Source organism: Psammomys obesus, unplaced genomic scaffold (assembly GCF_907164565.1).
Source record: "Psammomys obesus unplaced genomic scaffold, mPsaObe1.curated_primary_1811, whole genome shotgun sequence".
In the NCBI taxonomy this organism is placed as follows: Eukaryota; Metazoa; Chordata; class Mammalia; order Rodentia; family Muridae; genus Psammomys; species Psammomys obesus.
Window position 1 is genome coordinate 2,604,344 of NW_026585643.1, and position 11,434 is coordinate 2,615,777.

Consider the following 11,434-nt stretch of genomic DNA (forward strand, 5'->3'; position numbering starts at 1 on the left):
ATAGATAGATAGATAGATAGATAGATAGATAGATAGATAGATAGATAAGAAATGGGATTTTCCCCCAATTTCTTTCTCAACATGCTGCTATTGTTATTTACAAAAGCTACAGATTTTTCTATTTTAATTTTTAATCCTGCCACTTTACATGTTTTATCAGCTCTAAGAATTCTCTGGTGGAGATTTGAGGGTTTTATGTATAGAATCATAGCATCTTCGAAGGAGGATACTTTGACCTCTTCTTTTCCCATTATTATCTTTTCTTCTTCTTCTTCTTCTTCTTCTTCTTCTTCTTCTTCTTCTTCTTCTTCTTCTTCTTCTTCTTTTTCTTCTTCTTCTCCTCCTCCTCCTCCTCCTCCTCCTCCTCCTGTCTTATGGTTCTAGGTAAGACTTTCAGCACTGAGTAAGAGTGGAGAAAATGGACACTCTTGTCTTCCTGATTTTAGTGGAAATACTTTGAGCTTTGGCCTATTTAATATAATATTAGCTATAGTTTGGTGTATATAGCTGTTAATATGTTGTGCTACGCTCCTTCTATTCTGAGTTTCCTCAGGACTTTGATCATGAAAGGAGGTTGTCTCTCCAGATGACTGTGTGATTTCCATCCTTGAAGCCGTTTATGTGATTATATGTGTTGATTCACATATGTTGTATTACCTCTGCAAGTCTTTTGTTAGGAATTTTTTGGACTATATTCATTAGGGAGCTTGGTCTATCGTTTTATTTGTTGTTGTTTTATAGTTTTGGTATCAGGATAATGTGGTTCATAAGCAGAATTTGGTAATGTTTTTCCTTTCCTACTTTAATAGAATAGTTTGCGGGGCATTGCTATTTGTTTTTCTTTGAAGGCCTGGTAAATTCAGCAGTAGATACACCTGGACCTGAGCTTCTTTAGTAATGAGATTTTTTTTCTAATCACTGTGTTTAAAATAAATCACTTTATTTCTTTTTAGAGATCTGCTTAAAGTATTTATCTAATCTTGGTTTAAATTTGGTAAATCAGTGGCTGGAGAGATGGTTCAGGGTTAAGAGCACCAAGTCTTCTTCCAGAGGACTCGGGTTCTATTCTTAGCCCCCACATGGCAGCTCACAGCCACCTGTAACTCCAGTCCTAGGGGATACAGTGCCTGCTCTGGCCCCTGCACAGCAGGAGCACACATGGACGGCACGGCCACATATGCAGGCAGAATACCCATACAGATAAGGTACATTTTTTTTAAAAAATTGGTAGGTTATGTACATATAGAAATTCATCTATTTCTTTTAGTTTTTTCAAATTTAGTAACATGTATTTTTAAGGTATATCCAGTGACTTTGAATTCCATTAGTGGCTGTCATAATGGTTCTTGTTCATCCCTAATTTTATTAATTTTAGTTTTTTTACCTTTCTTCATGTTAGTTTGTCTATCTTAACAAATACAGAAAAAATGAAAGGATTCCTCGTTTCCTACCTTGGCTCAGTGCTTAAGATCACTGGCTACTCCTCCCGAGAATCTGGATTCAATTCCCAGCACCTACGGGGCAGCTCACAACCATCTGTAACTCCAGTCTCAGGGCATCCTACCCCCTCCTCTGGCCTCTGGGGGCTTCAGGCACACACTTAGTGAACAGACATTTAAAAAGAGTAACAGACAGAAAATGATACAAAGAATCAATCAAACAAAAAGTTGGTTATTTGAGAAGAAACAAGATTCAGGTCCTATTTTTATCTCCAACCCAAATAAATAAATAAATAAATAAATAAATAAATAAATAAATGCTTTAAAAATTATTGTGTGTGCACACATGTGGAGATCATAAGACAATCCATGATAAATAGTTATTCCTATATAGGCCTTAGGGATCAAACTCAAGCTCTCAGGCTTGAGAACATGGGCCTTTATTCAATAAGCTATCTCACCAGCCCAATAAGATATTTTTGATGAAATAAAAAAGGAGACTTGATTTTGCAAATGCTTTTCTCACTGGGCTTACACTTTATAACTGGGTATTAGAAATTACAGTGGTTTTGAGTGTAGCTCAGCTGGTAGAGTTTGTGCTCCCTGTGAGTGAGGCCCTGGGTTCAGTCCTCAGCACTGCCTCTACAAAAGCACAAAGACAAAACAAAAAACAAATTATAAAATAGCAACTGGAGGCTGGAGAGATGGCTCAAAAGTTAAGAGCACTGTCTGCTCTTCCAAATGGTCCTGAGTTCAATTCCCCGCACCGACATGGTGGCTCATAACCATCTATAATGTGATCTGGTGCTTTCTTCTGGCTTGTAGGAATACAGAACTTGAATACATAATAAATAAATAAAAATTTAAAACTATAAATAAAATAACAGCTGTTTGAGGTTTCGCATACCTATAATCCCAGCACTCGTGTGGTGGAGACAGGCAACTTTCCAGTTTGAAAGTAGACTAGGTTAGCAACATAGGGATAGCTTATCCGAAACAAAAAAACTTATAGACTAGTATGAGTAAATATTATTTTCCCATCTTTGCCAAAAATATAATGTCTAAATGGTGGAACAGGTATTAAGGATGATGATGATAAGAACAGAGACGTGACTGTTCTGAAGCTAGTGCTGTGTTTGTGAGTTGCAGATTTCCAGTTGCCAGACATCAAGTCTTTCTCCAGTATCAAAGCTGGCCTTCAGGACGCAGCTGCGAATGCTGTCCCTCTCGACAGTGTTCACATCAAAGGAAGAATAATAGACTTTGTAGCCCAGGTATGCTTTCTGTGGTCTTATGACACACAATCAAATGAGTATTAGTCATAAATAAGAATCTGGTTACGGTTATATGAACTAAATGAAATACATATGTCACTCACTTAATGGCAGGGAAAATTTATTTTTAATTTAAGTACTTAATACAGACACGTGGATTTTCCCCAAATATTCTATCTGTAGTTGGTGGAATCCATTATGGAACTGGCATCCACAAATATAGAAGACCAATCGTATGTTATTCTAAGATTTACTCATTAAATTTATTCCTCACATTTTTAGCTTATTATGGATTTATTGGGATATGGCCACATCAGTGGGCTAGCACTGTCTGTGTTCCAGAAGTTCCGAGACACGTGACACTTGGGAGGCAGCAAAATTCTTAGCATGGGAGGGCTCTCTGACTCTCACGGGTCAGGCACACACCGCAGCCTAAATCTGCGCTGCTGCGCTGGGTTACGGGTGTGGAAGTCATCCGGCCCCAGAAAGTCCGGCCTGGGGAATTGGAGGACATGTTAAAAGTGTAAGGGATTTAAGCTGTGGCCAGCTGTGCACCTGTAATCCCAGCACTCGGGAGGCGAGGGAAGGCGGGAGGACCCAGAGTTCAAGGTCAACTTCAGGAACAAGTTCATGTGACCCTGTCTCAAAAAACAAAACGCAACAAATTTTAGAATTCTAAAATGGATATGTGTAATTATTTTCGTTAGTTGTTCTTTAAACATTCATTAAATGTTCCATGTGATTTTATCAATTATATGACTTTTTCTCCCTTCCTCTTTCAGGTCATTGTTTTTCAGACGTACGTGAACCAAAGTCACGTGCCTATTGAGGCAAAATATATCTTTCCTTTGGATGATAAGGCAGCCGTGTGTGGCTTCGAGGCGTTCATCAACGGGAAACACATCGTGGGCGAGGTGAGAAGCAAAAGCACTTGTAAACCCAAATCTTCTTCCTCTGAGTACCCGTGCAGTAAGGCTGGGAAGACACCAAAAAGAGTCTTTGAGGAATGGCCTCATACAGTCAACCTCCACTGATGGGCCCCTCCACAGTCTTCACCATTCTCTCAGAAAGTCTTCCTTTAGACAACTTAAACAAAGACAATTATCTCCTTTGGTTGTGTTTCTGTTTGTCTGTGTGCACATGCGAGCATGTATGCGTGCCACAGCCTGCGCGTGAAGGTTGGAGAACAGCTTTTACTCAGGTCTCTCCTTTGACCTGTGGGTCCCTGGAATCAAATTGACATCATTAGGCATAATGGCATATGCCTTTACCCACTGAGCCATCTCGCTGGCCACAAAGGAAGTTATTTCAGTATCCAAAGTTTAAGAGACAGAGGAGGGCATAGGGATATAGGCTTCCATACTAGCACTCGGGAGGCTGAGGAGTAAGCCTTGCTGTTAGTGAGTTAGAGCCTGGACAGCACGGTTTAAAGCAAGCACAGTTGAAAGTCGGTGAAGCATACATGTGTGTTACATTTAGATAAAAGACACACAGACATACAGTTTTTTAAGATCAGCTTTCATGGTGCAGCCCGGGCTGAGTTCACACTCACTCTGGAACCCTGGCTAACTTTGAAGCGGCAACAAGTCCTGCCACAGCCTCTGAATATTGGGGTTAAAGGTGTGCACAACCACACCCAGCTTCATAGCTCTTATGTACGTTTGCAATATGAATCCTACCTAACAGAAGTGAACTTTATCAGAAAAAAAAAAAAATGTTCCCCCAAAAGTAACTGAAGCTAGGCGTCTAGCTCTAAGGTATGTAGCTAGAGCCTTGTTTGGCCTCCACAGGCCCCGGCTCTGTCCTAAAAAGTAGCCTACAGTTGCAGTTATAACCCATGATGTTTTAAATTTAGAATAAAGTTTAAATTTAGAATAGAGAAGAATGGTTCTGTGGTTAAAAGCGCTCCCTTCTCATGCTGAGGACCCTGGTTCCAATGTGGTGAGGCACGCCTTTAATCCCAGCACTCAGAAAGCAGAGGCAGGTGTCTCTCTGTGAGTTCAAAGCCAGCCTGGTCTACACAGTGAGTTCCAGATCAGCCAGAGATACATAGTGACCCAGTTTTTAAAAAAGAAAAGAAAGGAAGAGAGAAAAATCACTATTTTTAAAACAATAAATTAAATAAACTTTTTTGTTCCAAACTTCCTGTATTCAACTACTGGCTGGAGTTTGGTCCTAGTGTAAGGAGGATTCTCTTCAGTTGGCCTTTCTAATCCAGACTTTTACTAGGCAGAATACTAGTTTTGTTTGTTTGTTTCTTTCTTTCTTTCTTTCTTTGGTTTTTCAAGACAGGGTTTCCATGGGTGGCCTTGGCTGTCCTGGACTCACTCTGCAGACCAGGCTGGCCTCAAACTCACAGGGATCTGCCTGCCTCTGCCTCCCTAAATGCTGGGATCGCAGGCATGTGCCACACCCAGCTCGGCAGTACACTTTGGTGACCCGTTTATGTAAGTTTTCATTCATCCTGGGTTTGCCGAGGCTATAATACATACTGGTGTCATTTTCCTTATTAAAGTCTGAAGTCACTCTTCCTACAATGAGCATTTTAAGAATCTTTCCCAAAGTTGGGCACGCCTGTGATCTCAACAGAGGTGGGAGAATTGTTGCAAGTTCAAGGCCAGTCTGGGATACATGGTGACTTCCCGACTGGTCTAGAACAAAGTGAGACCTTGCCTCAAAAAATCAGAACCAACAAAATCATCATAATTATCGTCTTTTCCAGATAAAGGAGAAGGAAGAAGCCCAACAGGAATACCGAGAGGCCATCAGCCAGGGCCACGGTGCCTACTTGATGGACCAGGACACTCCGGTACAGCCCGTTACTCATCCTGCAGTGTGTTATGGGAAATTTGAAACAGGACAACATACTAGAAACCAAGATCATTTCCAGCACTCTGGGTTTTTAAGATTTCTCTTAAATGCCACACACAGTACACGCCATAACCTCAGCACTTGAGCGGTAGAGGCAGGAGAAATGCTGCAGGTTCAAGGCCCACCTGGTCTACATCATGAGCTCCAGGCAGTGCAGAGCTCCCCAGCAAGACTGTGTCTCAGACACACCAAGAAAAAGCCTTTATAAATATGGGAGGCCAAGCCAGCCGTACCCCTGTGAGTTATCTAAATAGAGGAGGAAGCGAAGCCGGTGTTGTAGGAAACAGGAAGTGCTGGCGCTGCCACTAAGGCCTGAGCTGCCAGGACTGGTAACGTAGTAAGGCACACATTTGGAGCACTCCGCTTCATCTTCGACTGTAAAATGTAGCGTGTTTACATAGGTGAGTTCTTAACTCACCTATCAGTGCGTCCAGTTTTCACCAAGTCATAACCCAGGTGGCACCCCTGTAAGATCTTTTAGAAATGTAATGTTTGGTGGAGGGAAGAACCCACTAAAGGCTAATGCGGAGCTAAGGGAAAGCTGCTTTAACCTCTCTTTCTGTGTGTGTGCACGCTCACACCACAGTGGGCGTGTGGAGGTCAAAGGACAGCTTTCTGGAGCTGCTTCTCTCCTGCCGTATGGACCCAGGAGACTGAACTCGGCTGTCGGCTTGACGGTTAATGCCTTCCCCTGCTAAGCCATCTCAGCCATTCCAGGGCCCCTGTCCATACACTTTAAGGATCGGCACTATGAGTCCTTTAATTATTGCCCTTTGTTGTTTTCCTGCTTTCCTACGGAGGGGTATACTTAATGTCAAAAGCACCAACGTAAGGCTGGTGAGACAGTTTAGCAGGTAAAAGTGCTTGCTATATAAGCTTGACCTCCCTCCCCAATTTGAAGTCCACAGAACCCACGTAAAGGCAGCATGAGAAAATGGATTTCACAGATTTGTCGTCTGACCTCCACATGCGTACATGGAAGGCAGTGCTCACACCCATGTACATATCTGTACTATAGCACACACGTGCCCACGTTCACACATACTTCACACCCACACTCATACACTTACACACTTCGTGCACACTCACACACCTCATACACATACATCATACATACAGTTCACACACCTTATTGTGAGCATGCGCACACACACAAAATAAGCTTAAAAACAAACAAAATAGTAATCATTGTGGGACCTTTGGAGCTGCAGGTGGTATAAGTAATGAAACAGAGGCTTTTGAATATTTTATAGCTTAGGCCTTTTAGCTAGGACAGTCTCCCAGGCAGCCAGCTCACTTAACAGCTAATCCTGGAACTACATCCTGCCATGGAACAGCGAGCTCTACCTCTCTGCTCTGCTCTAGTCTGCCTTCTCTCTACTGGCAAATCTCCTGCACCTCTTTTCTTCTCCCAGCATCTCTCTCTCCCTTTCTCTCTTTCTCCTTCTACCCTCCACTTTATGCCCAGATATTGGCCATTAGTTTCAACCAATAGACAAGTGAGGAAGGACGAATATTAAAAAAATATAAGACCAGTAATGAGCCATAGAAATAACAATACCCAGATCTGGCTAGTACTTAGCTCTCTGCTGGCTTAGCAATCAACATTGAATATACAGAGACACACCACACAATGTACTCCAACAAGTAATAACTTAATACTTCAAGCCTAAATTAATCATTAATCTTCTAATCCATGTGCTAATTTTTTTTTCATAGTGGTAGAATGTCAAATATCATTAGAGATGTTGAGAGGAGCTCTGTAGATATCAGGAAAAAAGGTCTCTCTAGAACAGCTGGGCTCATAATGCTACAGATTTAACATGACTTTCGAGTGAGAAATCACTCCAGCACTTAGAGATAAATAAATAAGATAAATTAATAACAGTGCACAACTGGCTCTGGCTAATGCACAAAAGGGAGCCAGCCCTGAACAGAAACCCGTATCAGCTCATGTACTCTCACACCCCCAAATTTTACTTTGAGTCATTAAACATGTTTCACAGAGACAGAATTTCCAGGGTTTGGTTTTTTGGACAAATGGGAAGATTTACGATGTAGAATACTGTCATGGTCACCCCGAGACAGAGCAAGCTGCTTCTCCCAGGCAGCGTTAACCAAGGTTGTGCTGTTTGTCTGGCAGAATTGTGCTCATCCTGATGATAACAGAGGCAGGGATACTCATTTAGCTAAATTCTACTTTGTGGGACTTCATACTTCCTGAACAGTCTTAGTAGATGCTTTATGACTCAATTTATTATTCTCAGTTTCTCCTGTACCAGTAGCTCAGCTGGTGGGTGCTCAAATGAAGCCCTGGGTCCCATTTAGCACAGACAAAGCAGGCATGGTGCAGCACAGGAAGTATAGGCAGGGGTCAGAGTTCAAGGTCACCCTGGCCACATAATGAGTTTGAGGCCGGCCTCCGATATATACGAGATTCTGTCGGGAAATAAATGAAAGAAGGGAAGGAGGGGAAAAGAGAGAGACATAAGGAAAGAGGGAAAGGAGTGAAAGGTCTAATTTCTCTTATTTTTCTATCTTAGCTGCTCATTAGACTGCCAGTGTCTACAGTAATTATCAATATTCCATTTGAAGAATGTTAAATGCTTTTAAAAGTACAATTCTAATGAGCAAATTAAGCATAGTGCAAGCTTAGAGAATGCTGCTTTCTGCAACCACTGGGGCGCTGGTGCCAGCTGCCATTAAGGTCAGAGAAGCCACAGGTCCCTGGAGGAAGGGTTTGCCTGGAGACACCCACATGGCCAAGTGTAAATGACTGGGGCGTGGAGTCCCTTGAGCAACCTTCTCAGCGGCCATCCTCTCCCCTGCTTCCCACAGATAGGACCGTGTCCCCTGGGGATTGCTCCAGAGTTCCTGTTCACACTAAGAATAGTATACCACCGTTTTCTGGGGAAGAACTTGGCTGGTTGTCATTGTGTCACTTTGGTAACACAAAGGATTAAGTAGCAGAGAGAGGATATGCTCTTGAGTAGCTGTTTGTGTTTCAGGATGTTTTCACTGTAAGTGTCGGAAACTTACCCCCTCGGGCTAAGGTTCTCATCAAAATCACCTACATCACGGAACTCAGCATCCAAAGCCCCGTGGCCATCTTCTTCATGCCTGCCACTGTAGCGCCCTGGCAACAGGACAAGGCTTTGAATGAGAACCTTCAGGTGGGTGTGCTTAAGATGAGGTTGGATGCAAGCCAGGTGGTACATGCCTTTAATCCTAGCACTTGGGAGGCAGAGGTGAGCAGATCTATGAGTTCAAGGCCAGCCTGGTCTACATAGTGAATTCCAGGACAGCCAGAGCACCGTAGTGAGACTCTGTCTCAAAAAACCAACAAATAAAATAAAGGGGAGGGGGACACTGGAGAGATTGGTCAGTGTTTAAGAGCACTTCTTCTTACAGACGTTCAAATTCTTATTACAGAAGTTCCCAGCACCTTCATGGTGCCTGTAGTGTCTGTACTGTAACTCCAGTTCCAGGGGATTCAGCACCTTCTTCTGGCCTTCTTAGGCACTGCACACCTACACCTACGAACCCAGAGCTCTGAGTCTCGCTGCTTGGAAATGAGACTTGATGCTGTCAGCTGTGCCTGGCTGAGATCACCTTAGTAGCCTGAAATGTAACGGAAACTATTATTCACTTATACTTTTCTTCTAACAGGACACAGTGGAGAAGATCTGTGTAAAGGAAATTGGAGCAAAGCAAAGGTTAGTACCTAAAATATAAATCCTGTGAACTAATTCATCCAATGGGCATTGGCTTTATAGCTTACCTTTTCTCTTACAGTTGTTGGAGGGTTGTGTATAGTTCAGGGCTGGAATGCTTACTTGTAAGCATGGAGCTCTGACTTCAATTCCCAGGGTTGCAAAAGAAGACAAATTATTTGAAACAACTGCAAGTGGGGACTTAAGATCTTGTACTAATACAACCTCTTCATTGCCGGTAGCTTCTCCCTGGATATGTCCATTGAGATGCCCTACATGATTGAATTCATTTCCAGTGACACACATGAACTAAGACAAAAGGTCAGTGGATCCTTCTTTGATTTCTGAAGAGCTCTTAGTTTCCCATTAGTTTTATCATATCAAAATGCATGTGGTATAAAGGTGGACTAATGCCACACCAGCTTTGACAAGCACCAGTCAGTGCCCCTTGCTGCTCCACAGAGCAGAGTCTGTGTGTCACTTTGGATATCAGAGCTGTTCCTCTGCTGTTGCCCTAGGGTTTTAAACAATCGTTTTCACTGTTTTTTGTTTGTTTGGTTGGTTGGTTGGTTTGGTTTTGATTTTCGTTTTCTGTTTTTTGGTTTTTCATGACAGAGTTTCTCTATGTAACCTTGGCTGTCCTGAAACACCCTGTAGACCAGGCTGGCCTCGAACTCACAGAGATATGACTGCCTCTGCCTCCCGAGTGCTGGGATTAAAAGTGTACACCACCACAAGCCATCTTCAGTTTTGCTGTTTTTGTCTTGACTCACCTGCTTCATGTAGAGATGGAGGTGGCTCAGTTGTGTAGTGCTCACCCGGAATGTACGATGCCCAGGCTCTGATCCTCATTACTGGGGGCGAGGGGAAAGTTGCCTTTTGACATCCTGTTTTGATAGGAATATGTAAACAATGTTTAATTGAGCCAGTAAGTGTATTGCAATGACATTTTCTTTTTATATAAACTTATTTTTATTTTCATGTGTTGAGTGTTTGCCTGTATGCATGTATGTGCCTGGTGCCCACTCTGGTCACAAGGCAGCATTGGATCCCCTACAACTGGAGTTATAGATAGTTGGGAGCCTCGATGTGGGTGCTGGGAACCAAGCACAGCCCCTCTGTAAGAGTGGTAAATGCTCTTAACCAGTGAGCCATTTTTCCTGCACTTATGTTTATATCCTGTGTATGGTATTTGCTCTTAAAAACGACCCCCTACTCCAGAGACATAGCCTTGCACTTGATACATACCCAAGGCTAACCTTGAACTCCTGTGCCTCCTGCATCAGCTTCCCAAATGCTGGAATTAGAATTGTGTGCTTTCCTTGCTGGGCAGTAGTAGCACATGCCTTTAATCCCAGTACTCAGGAGGCAGAGGCAGGTGGGTCTCTGAGTTTCAGGCCAGCCTGGGCTACAGAGTGAGTTCCAGGACAGCCAAAGTAATATAGAAAAACCCTCTCTGGAAGAAAAAAAGAAAAGCTATTTTCGCAATCAAAAATGAAAATTCCAACTGTTCTATTTTACCAATAAAGACTCAGGAGCCAGATGCTGGGGTGAAAACCTGCTAGCTCAGAGAGGCAGAGAAAGCATCCAGCTGACCTTCCTTCTTAGCTCAGGTCTGGATGGATGGAAAAAACCCAAAAGGCTCACTAGTACAATTGACAGCCCAGGAGGAAAAGGCCAAAACACCCAAGCCAAAGGCTTGCTAGCTCAAAGCCAAAAATGCCAAAGAGCTGAGGAGCTGAAGCCTAAGCTAAAGCCAGAGCTAGAACTAAAAGCTCTGTTTCTTCTCCACACTGTCTTAAATACCCCTAAACTCAAAGTCTCTCCTAGTCTCTAATCCCTGTCAGCTGGTTTCTTGCTCTACCTCTTGACCTAGGGTTAACTTTATTAAATCCTGTGTACAGAAAGCTCTTGGATTAAAGGTGTGTGATAGGGCTCAACCACACCAAAGAAACAGGGTTTTAGAGTTCACAGTTTTGGGGTTCACAATGAGATAAAATATTCTGTAACAAAAAGGAAAGAGAGGAAGGAAGGAAAAGAAAGAAAGAGAGAGAGAGAAAGAAAAGAAAGAAGAAGAAGAAGAAGAAGAAAAGGAAGGAAGGAAGGAAGGAAGGAAGGAAGGAAGGAAGGAAGGAAG

General features: G+C 42.8%; 1 protein-coding gene across 4 annotated transcripts in view; it reads left to right on the forward strand.

Annotated features, from left to right (window-relative positions):
• Parp4 (poly(ADP-ribose) polymerase family member 4) overlaps window positions 1-11,434 on the forward strand; it is an 88,688-nt gene that overhangs the window by 35,538 nt on the left and 41,716 nt on the right. For all 4 annotated transcript variants that reach the window (XM_055616666.1, XM_055616675.1, XM_055616649.1 and 1 more), the window contains 6 exons: window positions 2,589-2,713; window positions 3,496-3,627; window positions 5,436-5,522; window positions 8,593-8,757; window positions 9,254-9,300; window positions 9,540-9,618. In XM_055616666.1, the coding sequence (XP_055472641.1) occupies window positions 2,589-2,713; window positions 3,496-3,627; window positions 5,436-5,522; window positions 8,593-8,757; window positions 9,254-9,300; window positions 9,540-9,618 (635 nt within the window). The remainder of the gene's footprint in view (window positions 1-2,588; window positions 2,714-3,495; window positions 3,628-5,435; window positions 5,523-8,592; window positions 8,758-9,253; window positions 9,301-9,539; window positions 9,619-11,434) is intronic.